General features: G+C 36.3%; 1 protein-coding gene across 1 annotated transcript; it reads right to left on the bottom strand.

The window, feature by feature from the left end:
- Positions 1 to 16,946: 16,946 nt before the first annotated feature.
- On the bottom strand, positions 16,947 to 19,803 carry LOC113497556 (immunoglobulin superfamily containing leucine-rich repeat protein). Its single transcript, XM_026877145.1, has one exon. The coding sequence runs from the start codon at positions 19,441 to 19,443 to the stop codon at positions 17,497 to 17,499; it is 1,947 nt and encodes a 648-aa protein (XP_026732946.1). The 5' UTR covers positions 19,444 to 19,803; the 3' UTR covers positions 16,947 to 17,496.
- Between the last annotated feature and the right edge of the window lie 1,803 nt (positions 19,804 to 21,606).

Raw genomic sequence — 21,606 nt, 5'->3', positions numbered from 1 at the left:
AACATTCTTAGAACCTTTGATGATGGCTTTAGTTTTGATCATAAAATAATGTTTATTGATGAAAAAGAAAACTTTGATGTTGTCTTACATTTTAATGTAAAGACCTCAATAGGTACTAAATTAAATACCTACTCGAGTACCTAGATTATTTTCGTGTGTTATTAAAAACATTTCGCTGCAGGTACAGAACATCCACCTAATAATAATAGAGATACCCAAACGATATACTGATCAAGTGGCATATAATATCAGGATGTTATAATTCATTGTGAGTTACTTTCTCACCTCCATGTTTTTTAAGTACGACATTCGATCGATATCAGTCTGGCGCCTCGCTACAGACATACAGGAAAGACGGACGAATACCGTTTACGTAATGTTCTGTCGGTAGTAAACACAATCAGTCGGTGTCCAATTCCCAGCCGTCGGCTATCAAAGTTATCGCACTTGCCGGAGCGGGCATAAGGAAGTGTGCACGGCGAGTGTTGCCGGCTGCCGATTGTGCGTGGATACGACCGGCCCGCCACCCCACTTACAAATCACGCAGCCTCTATTAACTTTAAGACTTTACCTACGTCCAATTCCAATCCTTTAAATTGTTACTGCCAACACGTTTCTGCTAACAGAAGTAGCTGTAAAAGAAGTTTGTGAAGAAGAATAAAATGAAGAGATCGAAAGAACAGTATTTTGGTTTTAGCCACTAGAATGTTACAAAAAATTAATATTCTGTAAAAACGACTATGGCAACAAGGAATTTAATCCTAGTATCGCGAGGGTTGCACAAATATCACACAAGTCACAGACTCAAAGACACGCAGACTCAGCTCCTTCGCGGAGACAGAACCCGCGACACGTCGAGACTGGTTTGGCGTGGTGAATACCACTCTGCTATCCGTACAGTCTAATCTTTAATCTTACCAAAGATGCACCGCACAATATAAGCACACCATAAAATTTCAACTTTTGCTAAACCTAGTATCGTCCTATTACTATTCTGCTGACAGTAAGACCAACTTTGAATACAATCTCAATTAATGACTAAACATCCTTTTTCGATTGCGTTTTGTCGATGACATCATTTTTGCTATTTTAATCTGCCATTACATCAGTCGTAACGACGTCAAACTTTATATTGCGTTTCCCTTGGGATTTCTGGTATATTGCGGATTCCGTTTACTGACATGAATAACACATTCACAACCGATACATTTGGGAACATTCGGATACCTGGTAGATTACTTTTCAGACTCGTGTGGAGTTGACTTATAAAAGTTGTGTTTACAATAAACATAGGTAATATCGATACGTATTTTCTATGATTATCCTCGTGATACCTCCTACTGTCCTTCAATCTAATCGTGTCCACACTTGGTATCAATCCATATGTAGCAGTATTTATAATCTTCTAAAAATATCTCAATCTATATATACATAAAATTGGAGTGTTTGCATTATTGAAGTCACCTTTTTTTTTGCTACGTGCATATGACTACATACGGTACGAGTACATACACCATAATAACGTTTCTTTCGATTGTTGTCTGTCTGCTTTTATGTTTGTTCTGGCTAATCTCTGAAATAACTGGACCGATTTGGATTGGACTTTTATTGGCATAAAGCTGATGTAGTAAGGAGAAACTGAGGCTACTTTTATTTTACAAAAAAAACTTTTATTTTAGAACAATAAACAAATTTTAATATACCCGAATAATGCCGCGGGTGCAGCTAGTTATTAATAATTCCATAGAAAAGTTTCACACAAGAATTATTATTTCTACGTTTGATCGCCCACCTTTCGAATCGAGTATCGTTTCACTCCAAATAGTATCGATGCTTGGATTATTTGTAAACGCCTACAAACAATATTACGCACTGTTTATCGATAATCAGTGACAACTCTATTTCTGCGAATCTAGATCAGCTGGTAGCATCTACGTTCAGTACGTAAGTGTTTCTCTGCCTACGTATGTATGTTCTGACATTTAAGAGAATAAACGGAGTTACTAATTGGTTTTCGCTACACGTATCCATGTTAGGGGTTCGTTGAAAGTTTAATCGACATGTCCAACTTTTTGGTTTTGTTTTGTGATATTTTGTTTCAGTTATGTGTACGAATGTGAAACCCAATGAAGGCAGACCAGTAATAATAATTATGGAAAATGGTTCGAGCTTTTTTAGAGCTTACAGAATAATATCGATACCCAACATGTTTGATTATTATTTAAATAAACTCAAAAGTCTAAGGGATTAAATTTAAGATGAAGTTAAATGTGAGAACTCAAAATTAAAAAAGAAATAGTTTGCATCATATGTTTAATTATTACAAAGACGTGTATAATTATTAAAAAAATATATATTAGATACCTATACGTAATGACTTTATACGTAAACACAATGCCAGGCTCAAAATTTAGTGTAAACCTTACAGTATAAGATTATTCGTTAATTAACAAATAATTATTTCACTAATTTACTCGCTCGTAGGTATGCCTTACACGAACAGCTTGATAATTAGTTAATTTTATATTATCGAATATTGTGGTCCATATTATCCAACGTTGAAGATCATTACAACGTTCGAAATTAGATAGCAAAATATATTAAGGCCACGAAGTGCGCCTTTTATTTGTACTCAAATACTGGAATCACCGCAAAGAATTAAAATGCTAATTCACCTTCAATTAAAAAATAATCTCTTTATTTATAAAGTAAAGTTTGTTCGATCCTATTAGTATTATTTAAATGAAGTTTGTGATAGGCAACTGATGAAAATAAGCAACTTACAACGGCTTTGTGCAAATAAAGCTTGAGATTTGACGGTCAAATACTGTTTTATGTAAATTATATTTGCATAATTAGATATGAGAATTGCTAACCTAAACTATCTAATCAGAATTTACGAATTGAAATTATTTTCACTAACTGAATTTGCGATGAAATAGCCGTTATAAAATTGGTTAATATGAATATCAACTCTGTGAATCGCTAAGGTAAATTCAAGCCGATTCGATTCTAATTTTAAGTCTATAAATGATAATTTGATCATCTCTTCTAGGGTCTCTTTCATCTAAAAATGTAACCCCCTAAAGGTCAACTAATGGAGTAGTTGACCTTTAGGAGTTAAAGTTGCGCTATGACTTTCTTCATTGTACAAGTAGTGGTTGAAAGCGAACACTTAAACTATCAAAAGTCTAATCCTATCTTTGTTGTTTCACATTGTTTTTACTAATTAAAATGATTTGTATTACGATTTCAAATAAAAGTAAAGGAACAATAAAATTTATGCGAAGCGAAAATTAAATCAACTTTAAAGATATTTCAATATGAAAACTCTCATAAAAGCAGCGAGCAATTTTACAAAGCGCCATTCAACTACCGATGCCGATGTGGGCGGTACTTTGACATATTTATAGTGAACTCGCAGCGCACTATTGGGGTGTTCAGTGTGCCTCTCAAGACATATCATGATATACTGGTTTACAATCATACATATAAACATTGATTGGAACTACCACCAGAACAGGTACCCTTAACTAGAAGTACCCTGAAATTCAATAGTCAGCCAATTTTTTTTCAGTCAGTTTTTATTGTACCAATAACTTCGCCCGCTTAAAAGTAAATAGATACCATTCAGAACGTTTTAAATAAATCGTTGAGCTCCACCTGTCAATTCTTAATAGAATTAATTTACAAAGTGATATGTTCGACTCTCGTGATTTTCAACGTATGGAGAGGAAATCAGGCTCATATTTTAGCCGTCGCTACTCCATTAGTGACGCGGGAACCCCAACCAATATGGCGGGGCGAATCTGCAGTGACAGGGGCATTCACCCCGCTTGCAACCATCCCCTCGTTTTTGTTATAAAATCAATATATTTGGAGCAGGGTTTCCTAGTTGTAACAAGATACAGACATACGTGCGTAGAAACGCCAATAATATCATCAGTAAGTTTTTTTTTAAAATAACAATGGCGGCTGTTGTTGAATGAACATTACTTCGAAACGGTGCACGGCATGTAAGCATCGTCTAAATAATATCACTACAAATAGATATAAATATTTTTTTACACATAAAACAAAATTCCAGTTATTCCCTTAAACTGGAATTTTGCTACTATTTTTTTTCTATTCCGAAACACAAAAATATATCATTGTCACAATAAAAAAAAAAAGTTTCCATGTGCAACGTACACTTGTCTAAAACGAAGTTCGTTCCGCGGCGAAATGAAGGGCAGATTGGCCACATTTTCAAACGATATTTGAATGAAGTGGTCACACCGACGCCGGCGACTCGGTAATGAACTCAGTTGGCACCAGATGCAGTCAGTCACTTGTCACGCTATGTAATCTTTCACTAGGTGTACTTACTTGAATGCAACAGACCGAATCGGTTCGTTGCCTTTCTCTGTACATATCACATTTCAAGTAACTTATACCCTATTTAAAAAAACAAAAAATCTTATATCGCATTACAGAACAAAGATAATAATTGGTCTATTTTTTGTTAAAACGTAACATACAGTACAAGCTGTAAGTGGTGTAATACCGTTATCATCCTACATTATTTATGAAGATAACTGTATCCTTTAACTTCGTTGAAAGGTCAGCAAAATCAGTCCTTCAAATTTAAAATTCATTTCTCATGTTTGCTAAATCCAAAGCTACTCAAAGGAAACAATACATTCTGTGCGTATTAAAAAAAAACAGTGGTAGTGAGTAGAAAAAGAATAAAACAAAATGGTGTTCCAAACTTGAATGTGTCTAAAAAGGGAAGTAGACGCGAAGTCATTCATCGGTTTTTATATCGAAGGTATAATATAATGTGACCGCTGCGTGACTGAACAGCGAAGCAGAACCTCGCCGTGACAATCGTAGCCTCGTGTTTTTAACGTTCCATTAAGAAAGGATTGCTCTCTCTTTGTGGCTGGCTTTACAGATCTCGAGCCTTAACCGCGCACGTTTTATAGAGTTCCGTGTCAATAACGTGAAAATGGATCCCCTACGGCGGTTTAATGTATATCTGCTTGACACACCCGATTATCTTTGAACGACCTCATCTAATTTTGCAGTAGTATAAGCTAAGTATAAACCCAATTTAGATTTGGGCCTGACCTGTAGGCTTACGCAATGATTATATTGAAAATTGGTATTGGCATGAGAGTCTGGTTAAGTACACTATATATTTGCACAATAAATACAATTCGGTTTCCATTCGATTCTATCTGGACGCACAATTCGCTTTCATGTAACCCAAGTTCGATGTATATTTCCATAACTTATGATTTTCTGAAAGACTAGCAAATCGAATAAACTCTATGAAAATATTATGATAGATTCTGACACACCGCTCGCCGGTTATTTGACCGGGGCATTGCGTAGACAATACTTACTTACGAATATTATAAAAATATCGCATTTCTAAACTCAAATGTAAGTAGGTTGGTCTAAAAAGATTTGCTTTTTTATCGATGACTGTTTTTTATGTGTTTTATTTTCATTTTGTCGTGGTAGCGACTCTTTGTATAGATTTGTATGCACGAGGCGCAGCTTCGATCTCTACTTAGACAAACTACCAATGTGATTTTTTAAATATAATATGTCCTTTATTCATTACTAGCAGTTGCCCGCGACTTCGTCCGCGTAGTTAGAAGATATAAGTTAGGAATTTTTGAACAGAAGCCCTCGAAGATGAATAATTTTCCCTGTTTTTTCCCACATTTTCCATTGTATCTTCGCTCCTATTACTCGCAGCATGATGCTATTTAACCTAAAACCTTCCTCGATGAATGGTCTATTCAACACAAAAATATTTTTTTAATTTAAACCAGTAGTTCCTGAGATTACCGCGTTCAAACAAACAAACTCTTCAGCTTTATATATTAGTATATAAATTCTAGGCCACCATTATATAACAAACAGAAACAAAAATTGTGTACACACCTAAAATCGCCGAGCCGGCAGTAATTTAACATGATGATCAATGCTCAAACCTTCTCTACATTGGAGCAGGCTTGTTTCCAGAAGTGTGACATCTATAGGCTGATTTGGTCCTCATTTTATGTGAACAGAAAAAGTATTTATGATTATTCGTGTGTCGTCTTTATACGCTCATATTGTTGGCCGTCAAAACGAATCTTAAAAAAGCTTTTATTAAAATATTCTAGATCGAGTCCATTTAAATATACCTAATTAGACTAACAAAAAGTTATATGTTTGATTAACAAGAAAAAAGCTATTTACGCAGTAACAACTAGAAACATGAATTTATAAATACCTCAACTAAAACAGAGGCACTTTTCCAGCAGTTAAGCAATACAGTCTAGTAATCTCACTGTTCTTTATTACTCTTTGTTGTAAATAATTGTGCTCAGTAGCAAACATGCAAATAAATTCACGCAACAAAATATACCGCATTTATTTTTAATACAACGTCATAATAGAGCTTTAAATAATGTAGACGTTTATTTGTGTGCTGTGAAACAAGAATATACAGAGGAGTTTTGTGAGTATTTACAATTTCATTATGACGTAAAACTTTCATTAACGGCGCTCTCGTGGGCAGGATGCACGTATAATGTTTTTATAGATTGCTTCGGAAACAACTGATAATGATCTGAATAAAGAAAGTCTCTCAGCTGTGCAACATTTATTACTTACTGTGTTCATGAACAGACCATTGGGCTTTTAATTAAATTGTTGCCGGAATAAAGTTCACACTTTACTGCGAAGAGATTGGGAGAGTTATGCTGTCGGATAATTATAGTTTGGTTCACATTGTTACATGCACTTTAGTGATTACGCTTAAGACATTTAGAAAGCTTGTCAGGAAGTCAAAAGAAAGCGCCGATAAAACAACTATATAAGGAATGAATAATTTGGTATTTTAATTTAATGTCATTATTTCCTCTGACACATTTGTGATGCTTATATTATGTTTCCTAAACGAATGTTTTATCAAATTTCGAAAAATAGATTAGGTACGCATTTCCGAAAAAGATCATTGAAAGTTTTATGCAAGCAAAACCTAAAAATGATCGACTCTAGAGCTACATAACAGGGAAATATAAGTACCTTTACATTAGAAAACTATGAAAACAATTAAACGGTAATATCGTAATAGAGTAACGAATATCGAAACATATGCACTTATAATGTAAGCGGGAGTAAGTATGTTACCTGAGTGTAATAAGTGCTGAGCTCCGGAGGGGTCAAAAGTGGTTCGTAATGGTTCGTGCAAATACTGCAAGCCGTGCGTGCGGTCACTCTTATGAGAGCTTGTCCCGCACACTCCCTTGTAGTCCCTACTCAGATAAATACAGAACATGTTGATTGTTCCAATTTAATACCATGCACTGACGTTCCAATAATTTTGTATTCAGAACCAAGGAGCGGTTGCATGAAAATTTAATGCGATGTTAATTTGTTTCTCCATAACAGTAACGCAAGCAGTTTTGTCTTGCGATAGGTCAGCAAACAATAGACAAATTTAAAAAATATCACCTCACCATAAGTGTGAACATCATTACGTGTACTCAAGCGGACGTAGTTAGCAATAATAAACGACCTAAATAATGAGCAAGGAGGGAGTATTTAAAACATACAAGGGCGATTATACATGCTAACGACCGTCCGCACGCCACCTAAAACCCCGAAAGGTTAAATATTGACTTGCTATAAGTTCGAACCCCACTATTTGGGTATCTGCAATCAGTTTATAGAAACCGCCAATCATAGATCACGAACGACGCTGGATATTTTAATTTAAAAAATAAATTAGTTGAGTTATTACTTTGTAAACCTATCAGCAACTAAAGCTTTACAATAAACCAGCGTAATCAGTATTTCGACCGTCAGTCCGTCGGTCTCGCATGTCGTCCACACTAGTCATAAATCAACACTCACATTTGCCTGCCAACTTAATTTGTATGTTATTACACTTATTACTCCTACACAGACTATAATAATAACATTCTAACAAAACATAACAAAATTATTTTAATCACTTAAAGCTTAATGTCTCACCGGAGCTTTTCAATTAGAATTTCACAGAATATTAAAAGTGTATGTTCAAGCATGCAATGTGAAAATAACTAATGATTGTAACTTTGTAAGAAAACAAAAATATTTCGTAATAGACACTCGTTATATTTCTCAAAACAAAGTTTATTTTGGGGCACCCCTAGGGCACGTTAACTTAATACTTCTTAGCAGCGGTATGGGGTATCTGACGTCATTAATAAGTTGTACGTCATACCTATCCACACATTTCCATAGTAATGATTCGATGGTTGCCGTAAGTATAAAAGCCATAAGCCATAATAATAAAAGTTGAGCGACCTGCCGCATGCCGCGGGCTAAATAAAGAAATAAATATCATCAAACAACGCGAATCCTGGCGCAGAACTATTAAAAATAGTTTAAACGTTTCTTAATTTCACAAAATATCAAGCGACTATTTCCTAAGACCTCTATCTTTCCGAAGTATAAGCTAACTTAATGAAAAAAGACGTTATTCTAAATTCAGCACAGCTTATAATATTCGTGGGTACATGTCACTCACGGTTATTCGGGTTGAGCTTAATTGACGATGGTATCACTAAAAGCAATTAGTTCTTATACTTTTATGTGTCACAGAACAATTATAGCTTCTGTTCTAAAATATTAATAAACATGTTTTATAGACTGGGCCATACTAAGCCATCTATCTATGGATTTTGGCTTTCAAAGGTAGGATGTTCTCCCTAGTATCCATAGAAACTATGACATAATTCTACTACTAGTAGCCAAATCCGTGCATTTACGAAGCATCAGTTTGTAGTAAAATCGGTGCATTCATCGTGGTATGGACGTTGGCAAGTCTCACTTTGTGTTACGTGCATATTATTACATTGTGACAATATGTCGACTTTTTCTGAGACCTTTTTTGACGACATAATATATCTAGCATTAGGGATTACCTTGTTGTGGCATTACACAAAAGATTTTATATAACTAATTTGCGGAACAGACAAAAAAGTGAAAACAAATCCCATGTTTGGTGTAACGCAAGACGATCAAAATTCTAATAATAAAAAGTTACGTTCTTGGTATGAAGAGTATAAAAACCCATTTTTATGAAGCAAGTATTCTAAGCAATTAGTGAGCAATCTGTCAATCTAATAAACATTTGTTTTCCCCTTATAAACAAAAGGGCATAACCAGTCAAAGAGATAATCTTACGCCCTTTTATTTCGCAAAACAAAAACACTTGACATTTTTTTACCTTATTTTAACAACTTTCAATTACAATCGAAAGATTATTAAATAAATAAGACAGAATATACTAAATAAATTACATGCGTAAATGTGTAGAATAAATGCCCTACTTGTGCAAAAGATATAACTCGAACAAAACCGAAAAAAATCTCTTAAACAAACAAAGCATTACTTCAGTTACGATAGCAAAGTCCAAGACACAGTGCTAATTGATGTTAAGGCGCCGGCCAAACTGACCGCGGAGCAACGGGATAAGGAAATCCCGGTATTAGCCTTAAGGTGGTTAGCTTAGCCCAGGACTTAGCGGCAAACACAACAGAACCAAAAGGTCGCTACCTTATATGTGTGTATACTTACACTTTATTCGACGAACCAGCTGTTATCTTTTCTACTTTATTTTTTCACATTAGCTTCTTGCAAAAGGTTTAAGAGGCACTAGGTTTTACTAAGTACCTACATAAAAGTTACGGTACAATGAAAAGAGTTGGTATTAAATGGTTGCTGGAACGGGATATAATAAAATTTACCGAATGGTAGTGGTATTATAATAGGGAGGTCCCTTAGTTGCCTCGCATTATTATATGGAGTATACTTGGCGAGGGATATTTTGCTGTTGTCTTTTGGGTCAGTGGCGTAGGCTGCCATTATGAGAACTTGTTGTTATGATAGCCAATATGGGTTTATGAACTGTTACAATATTAAAACAAATTAGTTACGTGATGAGATGTCTTGAACTCGAAGGAAATGTTGTCTGCTTGATCAGGTTTATCATTTATTTGACCTGGACCTTTTATGTCAATCGATCGAAATGAAGCTACATATCTATTATTATTTATGTTTAACTTGACAATACTAATTTGATACTCTTGATATTTGATACGTTGGAGTTGCCAGCTAGTAGCCATAGATGATTCAGAAAATAAACAATCATGAATATTCTACAGTGTTTGCCTTCTATTCTAGTTGGCTCGGGAGTGCGAACAGAAAACATGCATAAAATATTGTAATAAAACACGAAGATACCGAGTGTTATTCTCTAAGAAGTTTGGTCTTGTACACCTTTGTTTGTCTATAGAGTATTATAACTTTTTTCAACCAACTCTCTTTATGGAAAAAATACGCACGTTATCAATGCTTAAGAGGTAATATTATAGATCGCCTGTGACTCTACGCTAAATGTGACGTTACGATGTTTTTCATGAAAGTCAACGTCAATGTGTCGAAGAAATGTTACATGAATAAAGCAAGATAGGTACGTCTTAACACTATAGTTTACAACAGTCTAAGAGTATTACAATATAACACAGTCTTAACAGACAGGCAAAAGGCTATAGCAATTAACAGGCTAGTATATAGTAAAAAAAATAATGGACCTACATCTGGTACCATCCACAAAAACCGCTGTTGGCAATGTCGACATTGCACAAAAATTGCTACGTGATGACACCAGTTTTGTAACGATGGCAACGTTGACGCTACACAATACGATAATACAGTATAATGAGAAAACACACGACTACTAAAATTATGTGAGACTTGAAGCGATTCCTAGAAAAAACAATTAGAGGAAAGAAAAAAATTGTAGAAATTAAATAACACAAATGCCCGCCAATAAATATCCTATCCTGGGTTGAACCCAGTTCGCATATAAGGAAGGATTGATAGTATAATTAAATGATCGCCACACTTTCTCGCTACTGATTGGATCCATATTCCAATATTTGGATTCCACACTTTTCCCTAGTTGTGTCTGTTCGAGGTAATGCTGTTCGTAATCATATAACACACTCAAAGAGAAGCTAATATAAAAGATAAAAAGCGGGTATTAACAATCAATAATAGTAGGAAAATAATAATATATTAATAGAAAAAGGCACTGTAAAGTTATGAGCAAGATACGTATCACAAGTGACCCAATTATTTCCTATAAAGCTTAAATCAATGACGTATGTTACGGTCACTCAGCTTTGTAAATATAGAATCCAATGAATATTTTAAAAGAGTCATCAACCACATTTGAGTATTCATCATTCCATAAAGTACAAAAAATGTTTTTGTGTACAATAGTTATTTTAAAACATTGACGAAACCGAACAACCTGGTTGTTAATCTCTGTTGTTGAACGAGCGCGTGCAATATTATCTAACGAAGTGACCACACATATCGTTGATTTCGGCGCAAACCAAAACACATGCCAAACTAATTTATGAGTGTGCAAGAACATTCATCGGTTTGGTTCGGGCGGCAGCGCGGCAGTCCGCCGATTTACCAAATTGCTTTGGGAACGGATTGGTACTCGATGGAATTAACCATTAATTCAATTATCAATCACGCGCCCAACAAAAGCGCCGTGTTTGATTTAATTTCTCTTCAGAGGTTACCTCCCCGTCACGAGGACTCGCCGTAAACCGGCCAACAGAAAGTGTAGATTAATTTCTGCAAATTACACTTTGAAGTGGGTACTTACCTAAAAACTTCGTACTTTTATTTGAGACGACATTTCAACAGCTTCGCGTTCTTAATCAAGAGGAGAAAAGAAACTAACATTATATGTATACATTCGTTGAGTCGTTTATGGTAGAAAACCGCATTTAGCTTGCTCGCTTTATTCCAAGGCTGGATGTTGAAAACTACTTTCCTATTTTTCGTTCTGTTCTGATTAAGTTTGTTGCGGATTGTTCAGTACTTCCTAGTTTCCTCTGTGTGTCCTGGTTTCGTGTATCTTATGTAACTCCTTCACTAACTACGTACGAGTACATTTTATTTAACGCTGAACGACAAATTAAGCAACAATAGCTCTACATTTTCGTTTCCGTCCAAGTATAAGGTTGTATACAAGCTTAATACACAAATAAATTTCGTTTTGTCAAAACTTATTTCGAGTTATAATAGACCAGCCTCGGGGCCGATTATATTTTCGAGGAACAGTGCCATCTTATTTTTATTTAGATTAGATAACTGTTAAGTCATTTAACTCATTCAGTATTATATCCTTATTTTTTGCAAAGCACTTATTTTGTGCGTCAAATAAATCAAACCCATCGATAAAAGCTTCGGTGGCAGATTTAAATTGATTTTTATATGTTTTCATTGGTTTATTTTTATTTACAGTTCTATAAAAAAAACAATTTTAATATACTCACTATTGTTTACTTAAATTTCGCAGAGCTATCGCGCCACTAGCGGGATGAGCACTTTTAATTATACCAGAACGCGTCAATAACGTGGAATAAAATCAATTTTTTTGGCGTCGGCATCGTCATGAGTGTGAGCAGCGCCGCAGCGCCGCCGGTCAGTTCCTCTACAATATACATTTTTTTATTACGTATTCCAATGTTCACACCGATATTAATCGATCACGATTCAATCAAAATTTATTGTCAAGCCACTCGGTCGCAACAGTTGTCGTAACTAATAACATCAACTGCGAAATATTGCGATTAATTAGTACAGTATGAAACGGGTTTTTGGGCAGTTTATCAAAATCTAACGGTTTCTGAAGAGTTGGGCTTACAGATAGGTTAATTACTGTTTGAGGAATACTTCTACGCAAGATCAAATAGGCCAAATTAGAAAGCGAGTTTGATTGTACTTCTTCCAACATTCCAAAAGGTCAACAAGAACCTGAAAAAAAGTATCACAATTAAAGAAAATTGGAAATCTTTCGTACATTTCTCAGCATTTTTAAGTCTCACCTTTGACTTTTACTAAATGCCACTTCATCTGTGTGAGCTTATTATAGCGTGCATTCTAATAGTGCAGTTTACATAAACTGCCAATAAATTAATTATATTATTACAAATAGATATAAAGACCATAACATTAAAACAATAAGTTATTCGAGCAGAAAAACATGTTGCATAAAAAATAATTGCACAATCCATCATTAATCGACACCGCAAAATGTTCATTTTAATAAAACTACTCAGTAACATCTCATGTTATTTTTCCATTTGCTGAATAAACGCTCTCGATACCAATAAAGTAAATTTAGAAATCATATTGAGTATTATTAGTTAAAGTTAAACAATTTAACTCGTGTAACTTCAATATTAAGTTTTCTGATTTATAGTCTTAAGTTGTTGACTTTGTATTAATAAAAATCGGTGGAACTGTAACAAAATTCGTTGTATGAAATTATCTGTGGATAATTTGTTTTTACATAAAAAATACCGAATATAAGAACCGCCGTGTTTTTGAAAATGAACAAAAAAGTTTATTTGAATCTATTCTTACATGTATTAAAATATCATACAAACAAACCAAACGGAATAACTAAGTCTAACAAACGAGACACTCGAACGTAAAAACCACTAAGACGGCGAAAGCTAACAAACGATAAAGTAACAAACGTTACACGACAAAATATGATAGCAATGAATATACAAAGAGCAAACCTTGGAAGCAGTGCACAATTGAAATATTCAGGGAACAATCAAGATCGCTCTGCCTGAGTTCCCATTGTTGCGAGGCCCGAAACATCATTATTGTCAGCGAAAGTCTCCGCTTTTACGAGAAGAAAGCGCTAAGCCATTGACGGTAGGTAAATAACGTTGTCGTTCTACAAAATTTTACTTATTTCAATACTATTGTTTCTCTTATCAAACTTCCGAACTACCTATCTTATAGTATTTGAAATGTTAATAGACAAGAAACTTTGGATACTTGTCGACTCGCGAAATTAATTGTTGCGGATTGGTGGTTTCTCGGCTGTAGTTAATTCTAATTCAATGTTTCTTTAACTTTGTGAGATGGAAGTGACTAGTTAATTTCAATACCGTAAACATTTTGTTCTCGTTATTAGACGGGACGCTTTGTATCTGGAAGCGCTTTCATTGAATAAATAGGAATTTGTAAGAAATTTCTATGAAGCAAGTAGTAAACAATTCATTTCCCTGGATGTTTCAAGACGGCGAGTTCAAGCTCAATCCACGTCCATAACTTTATGGACTTCAAGAAGACTGTTCGTGTATAAAATAATTAGAAATGAAGTCTGACCTCTTTTAAAGAATAATTAAACATTTTTATTAACCTTTTATTTTCATTATTATGAGAACTCTTCGCAGTCGAGAACAATAGGAAGTTAGTGGGAAAAACGCTCTTTTATTTTATACGGTCCCTGGTTCATGAAATAAAACAAATGAAGTAATAATAACAGCAACGTTCCATGAACACGAATAGAAGACAATAACAATACTCAGAGACAGAAATCCATTATATAGCTAAACGCTTAAACGTCCAGCATATCCAATAATTAATTTCACCAAAACACCAAAAACCAATCAATAAATCTTCAATCCGCAGTTATACCACAATTTCCACCACTAAATTGTCGCCAATTAACAAAAATGTCGGCTAAACTTTAAAAGAAATAAAGGACGAGATAAAATAAACCCTATTATAATAAAAAGGCATTCGAAAAGGAAGTGACCATCCCCAAGAGCGTCATTCAACCACACCTACGATAAAAGCCTACAAAAGGCACTCTCGCAACACAATCATCCCGAACGCAGCCCAAGATACAAGAAAAAAAACTATTTTATATTCTCCGACTTATTTGTGGTCGTGTACCTTTAGCGGACGATTTATTCAACTATATTATGCCTACATACACTTATTTATAAATCTATCACCATTGATATTTTAAAATGTATCGAACTAAAATAATCACGACGCTAAATTTAAGGATTTAATTTAATCATTTTCACGGAAAATTGGTTAGTGCTTTAGTGTCTGTTAAATTATAAGTTATTTATTAGACAAACCGTTCAAATAAAGTTAGACGAACTTATACTAACAGGAAAGTTAAAGGTTTTTTACTTAACGATTGTTTCTAAGCGCGCTCATTATGAACGTCTCAGTAACTTTTTGTGTGTTTACCACTGAAACCTTATATATAAAATTATCGTGTTACAATGTAAGTAATCATACTCCTCCGAAACGGATTGAAAGATTTATAAAATTTTATATACATATTCAAAGGGTGTGATTATCGGCTACTATATTTTTTCATACCCCTAAGTGATAAGGGTCCATCTCAATATTTTTTTATTCGTATATAATATTTTTTCTACGCCAAAAAATATTTCCTAGAAATAATTTATATCGCTAAACAACGTTTTGCGGGGCCTCTAGTAATATATAAAATAGACGGCGGAAATAATAATAATTGAAACCCATAGTGTAGTAATGTAATCTTATATCATGCTGAGTTACATAAAAAGAAAACTTAGCCTGTTAACCTTAAGTGATTTTATGTGTAGATCTTGGGCGAAGTTAGGAGATAATATCTCGGATCGGTCGGAAGCACCGGCGCCTTAGCACAGAGCGACACAGATTAAATTATAACACCTCTACAGAATTGTACTAAAATAAAGCTTATATTATTCAACACCGTTTTTTTAATTTAGTATCCTTTAATCAATCTAGCTAATTGGACTGTAAACCAATGTTGGGACTACTACTATCAAAAAATAATTTCGCATAATTTACGTCTGGAAGCAACAAAAAACTGCCTGAATTTGTAGTACTAAAGAAACAAGCTAAACCAAAGAAAGACAACATGAAAAACATTAGATCACGCTTAAAATACCAGATATTATCTGACAGTCAAAATAATCTGCCCTATTTATGTTAATAAGAATTTCGCTGTAATACAATACTTTGCCTTAAAAATCTTGATTCGAAATTCTCACCTCCATTGAACCCGTTTAGAGTTCGGTTCTAATAAAAACTGAATCGAACGGAAATGAAATAACGTTAACCGGTTTTTCTCCGGTGGGTTGGAAGGTGCGCTTGAAACTTTTTTACCTTTTTTGTCGACATGACACTGGCTCTCCATAGAAAATATTTTAAGTCGATTTCATTCTTGTATCGACATTCAATGGTATATAATATTGTTTCTTGTAAATCGTTTGTTCAAAAAGTTATTCCTCTCGATATTGTGAATGAACAAGTTAACTCGAACCGGTTTGTCCGGATACGATGGCTATAAAATGTAACCTTGTCTGCATGAAGGAAATTAGCCATCTGTTTGCAAAATTCAACAAAAGTAGCAGTTCAAATAAAATACTGAGTTTCATGAAATGGTGAGGCAATTAAAAATTATAGGGTTCATTGCATACTAAGGTAAATCGTGTTTTATAGGTATGATAATTTTGCTGCATATATATAATAAAAAACCTTACGACACTCCGAAAAGTGAAATGCTTTGTTCAATTAGGGCTCCATTAGCATGGCCATGGTAAAATTCTATTGCAAGTTTACCACGAACACCGCCCACGCCATCCTGTCTAGCTAGCGAAGAGTACTTTATCAGACAAACATATACTATTACCGTTTTTTCAGCATATGAATGAAATGGAGGCATCGGCATAAATATTCATGCAAATGTAGCAGCTAAGGGGATTGACGGCGACATCCTTCTAAGGGCTAATAACAACAGAGTATCATCAATCCGTTTGGCCGGACGCGAGGGCGGCGTTGATTCCGGCAATATTCTCTCGCGGTATAATGAGGCTCATGTTCAGCATTTGACGTTTGCGAACTGATATGAATATAAATAGGACTCGCCGCCACTTCAAATGCCACCGTGACACTAAACAGACACTTTCATAGGCGGCGGTGACATATCATTGATTCATTGCGTTAGTGTTAGAGTTAATAAGGTGGAACCAATTCAAACAAAAAAAATCATTTTTCAATCGCCTGGTTTATTTTTTTCCCATTTTACTGCTAAATCTCTTATTCTTTTTCAACATAAAATTTACACATTCATAATCGTACATTGATTAACATTCATCTTGAGTTACAATAATAGTAATATTTGATTTATATTACTTTCTGGGGGAGTTCAATATCTTTGGATAGGTTGTGTATATCTTACACAGAATAGTTATTATTAATATTCATTTAACATCTTACTTGAGTTTCAACAATCAAGATATATTTATATTCAGTATTTTAATTATTTGGCGATCATAGACGATACCATTCCATATCACGTTATAATTTACACTTACATTCTTCAACTAATCAGTCGTGGACCCTTCGCATCTGGATCCAATGTAACTTTCCATTAATTATCTAAATAAATTATATGATACAAAAAATATTACACTAACAACCTGTTTAAGTATAAATTACACATACCTTACGTATTAGATGATTTCTAGCTTAGGATACAAATTTACAATTCTGACATGTCATCTAGATATGCAAACAATGCGTTCTTTTATCAGATTAAACATCAGTAGCACAGCCATCCTGAAAGTGATCGTCGGCCGAGGGCCTGGTGATGGTGAGCACCCGCTTGAGCGCGGCCACGGGCGGGAGCACCGGCGGCGCCCGCTGCCATACTCGCAGCGTGCGCGCGCCGCCCACCGGCAGCCCGTAGTCCGGCGGGTACGGCGCGGCCGCCGCTGGCGCGGGGCTCGGCGCCGCCACCGCGTGCGACCGCGGGAACGTGCGGCTCATGTAGCCCAGCTCCTCCTGCGACCCATCCACGCTGCAGTTTTCTATTATTGGCGTTCGGTCATTGTAGTACGTAGGGATTGCAGTACTGACCGCTCTTGCCAAATTACTGGCTTGATTCATTTTCATTTGATCCCAAAGACCAGATGGGTATAAGGATTCTGATGTCTCCCGAGCATACTCGCCACTTCCTGGACGTGCGGCGCTATCTGGCCTCGTATCATTTATAAGATCTGGGTCTATATTCCCAGAAACTGTAGGGGACACTACAATGGGCCCCCCAGCAGTCACGACGCTTCCTCTTCCTTCATAATGATTTGTAGTATACGGTATGTCGTTAGATCTTGGGGGTTTTAGGACAGGATTGCATTTTGGATCATTGTAATTCGGTGAATCTTGTCTATTAGCCAAAACAGCGACATGAGGTCTATCCGTCGACGTAGGATGTACTTCATTTCCTGACACGACTCTGTCTATCGTGTTTGGTGTTTTGCTCTCACAGGCTGGTGTTGGCCGAAAGCGTACAAACGTAATCAGGAGAGCTAGTGAAATTACGACTACAACCAAGAATAAGGCTGCTCCTAAACTCGCAATCTGCGCGCTTCCTAAAGAGGCCATTCCTGCTGCGAGTTGTGTCACGTGCACCGTGAAATTGGCTTCAGCATTCCCGCCTTTATTTTCAGCGACACAATAAAACTCACTAGAATCAGATTCCTGTGTGTTAGTGAGTATTAGCGATGACTTTTTTTTCGAATCCCCTTCTTCGAAGATATAAATTTTTTGATGTGAATTGAAGTGTGTTCCATTTTGAAGCAATCTTCCGTTCCAATACCAGTGGATGGTTGCGCTTGGCATGGCCTCAGTCCGACAGGTAATGGTGGCATTTGCACCCACAGCTGCTTCGACATGCCGACTGGCTGGTAGTATCTCGGGCTTGCAAGCAAACTCTTCAATAGGTAGCTCAGAAAATGGTCTATTAGCAAGGCGTGTGGGTGCATAACAGCTGGGAGTGGAAAGCAATTTATGTTTTGCCAACCACAACTTGAGGTCTCGCAGTCGGCAGTCACAAGTCCAAGGGTTGTCGGACAAGTCAATAGCTCTCAGTTTATCAATTTTCTCTAATGAACTTAATGGAATATCGCGTAACTTATTATGGTTTAGCTTCAAAGATTCAAGTGAGCGCAAAGTTCTAAACGCATCAGGCGCTATTTCTCTAATGTCGCATTTAGATAAATCCAGTTTGACAACGCTGCCCAAATTATTGAGAGCGTCTGAATGTACTTTCAACACAGGGTTTTGAGACAGCGTAAGATCCCTAAGGAACGGCACATCCTTGAAGCTATCTGAAGGAATCTCTGTGAGTAAGTTATATGACAGATCTAATTCTACTAAATTAGTTAAGCCTTTAAAAGCTCTATCATGTATTTGGCCAATATTACAATTGCGTAAATAAACTCTTTGTAGGTTGAGCAGCCCTGTTTTGGCAAAAGCTTCTTGCGGAAGAATTTGAAGATTGTTCCCCGACAGATCCAATACTTGCGTAGCAGGATCTACTGGTTCGGGCACTGTGATAAGAGCTCTGTCCACACACTCAACAGTCTGCTTGCCTCCTTTCCACTTACACGCACACACCGCAGGGCACGAGCCTGGGGGTGCGATACCGGCTAAAATTGTTTCCCACACCATCACGCTCATTGTCACTATAAACCACCTCATTTTGTTTTTAAATCCAATTATTTTCAGTCACTGTAACATTTCCTTCACTAAACTCCACTCTTTGACACTTGTGTCAAAATAAACATATAGTTAATATTTATTATAATAACATCTAATGATGAGTCGCGTTTGCACGTCGGTATCGTATCACATCACTACTCGAGAAAGTTGGCGAACGGTACATGACGGCACGGTATGCTCGCGCGACGACTCTATATCAACTGAGAGGGAGGGATCGTCTGATCGTCTCGGTAAAAGAGCCCAACGCATGCGCGTTGAAGGCGCCCCGCGCCCCGCTCTGCGGCTCTCCTCGACCACCGAGTGGAGTAGTCCTACTCGACGCGAACTGTTCAAAGTATTCCAAAAGTATAATTTTCTACCTGGCTGTGACCGCGGCCGATCATCCCACTCACTAGCTCGTCACGTTCATTCATAAATACCTGAGTCACTAGCGGCAGCGGGGCGCGCGGCTCATTGCCGATGCCGGCCCGAGATGCAACAAACAATACCGGGCTCGCTCAACTGCGCCACGCAAACCGCTCCGATTGTTATACAATACGCATCCTTTTGTTAAGACCACGTCGGGTTGGGCATCAGGTAGACGACTATTATAAATAGCAGTTAGAAGGGATGGCAGGTATACAACAACATTAACACAGGATGTGTCGTACAATGAACGCGACAGTTTCATTCACTATTTCGTTGAACGAGCTTAAGTCTCGTTTCACTAATTTTGTGGCGATATTACCAGAAAAAAAAACTTTTTGTACCATTGGAACCTTGCATTACATTTTGTAGATGAACTACAATACTCATGTACCCATATATTTCCATTATGATTATTTAAGATTATCAGCTCCTAAATAATAAAGACTAAGAAAACTTATTTATGCGAAATACTACAGAGTTTAGACCGGAAATACGAGAATAAACCTTTATAATCCGCTTGACTCGCCACAAAACGAATGAACTAAGCCTTTCTGCGAGTAGACTTAAAATGCTCCGAATTCTATTTTTCTGTAAATTCCCATTCTAACGCTAAATGCAAATAAAAAATAATTTTACACACTCTTTGCATCAATCTTTGTCTATGAGATTAATTTTCCAGCGTATTGATATACCAACATCGAAAACTCACAGCGGCAATTAAAAGGCTTGTTAATTTATTTTACCTGCGACACTAACGGACGCCGCGGCTGCCAAAAAGGGTCTATTCAACTTTTTTTTATATTTCTCCTCACCTCACTTCATAAAAAAAACGGTAAGAAGATGACTCGTAAACATATGAATGAATTTTGCAAGTAGAGTCAATTTCGAATATTTATTTTTGCTCCTAATAGTTTCGACATCACGTTAGCGACTGAAGATTTTGCTGCCGTCTAGGACTTATGAGAGCAATTAAGCTTAATCTCAAGTATTTTTTCTATACTTTAACTTCTTTGTAATAATGTAACTTCTTCCAGGGGTTTAATTCACAATAAACCATTACCGCTATCTCTATTCACTTTCAAGTTTACGAAATAAAATGTTATGATTTGAGTGATTTTGCAGTAAAAGCTCAATGCACATAGTAACGTATGCTGTAAAACTTACATATTCCTCGAAGCTATTGAAGAAGCAAACGTAATACAGTACGGAGTGCTCTCCTCTATTTTAACAATCAATAAACCAAGCGATGGAACTGCTAAAATAAAACTTACAGCAAGTAATGCGGCTCTGAACCATTATCTATAAGTGGAGTGTAAAGCTGCTATAAGTAAGAGCAACTGCTCACATGTTAGGGGTAGGTATGCACGACGAACGATCAAAGGAAGCTAATAAAATGAAATTAGTGAGTTGGCACGCGGCTGGCACGCTTCGCCATGTGCGCGGGCGCGGCGTCACCGGCGGCGCCGGCGTCAGCTGTGCCCGCACCTGGCGCGCCCCGCAGCATGCAGTACCACACGTGCCCCGCCGCGCCCCTGCTAAGGCTTCTCACAGCTTTTTAATAAAATTACAAAAGCCACTTAAGGTGTAATGGGCCTTCAATATCTATTCATACAATGTAATATAGCCGTCCTTAATTAACATCGAAGACATTTCCACGACGTAGAGACAAGAAATATGGCTGTTTCCATTATTACTTAAGAAGGTTCCGTTACATTTTGTGAATTAAATTTTAAA

Source organism: Trichoplusia ni, chromosome 9 (assembly GCF_003590095.1).
Source record: "Trichoplusia ni isolate ovarian cell line Hi5 chromosome 9, tn1, whole genome shotgun sequence".
Taxonomy (NCBI): Eukaryota; Metazoa; Arthropoda; class Insecta; order Lepidoptera; family Noctuidae; genus Trichoplusia; species Trichoplusia ni.
This window is presented reverse-complemented; position numbering and strand designations above follow the sequence as displayed.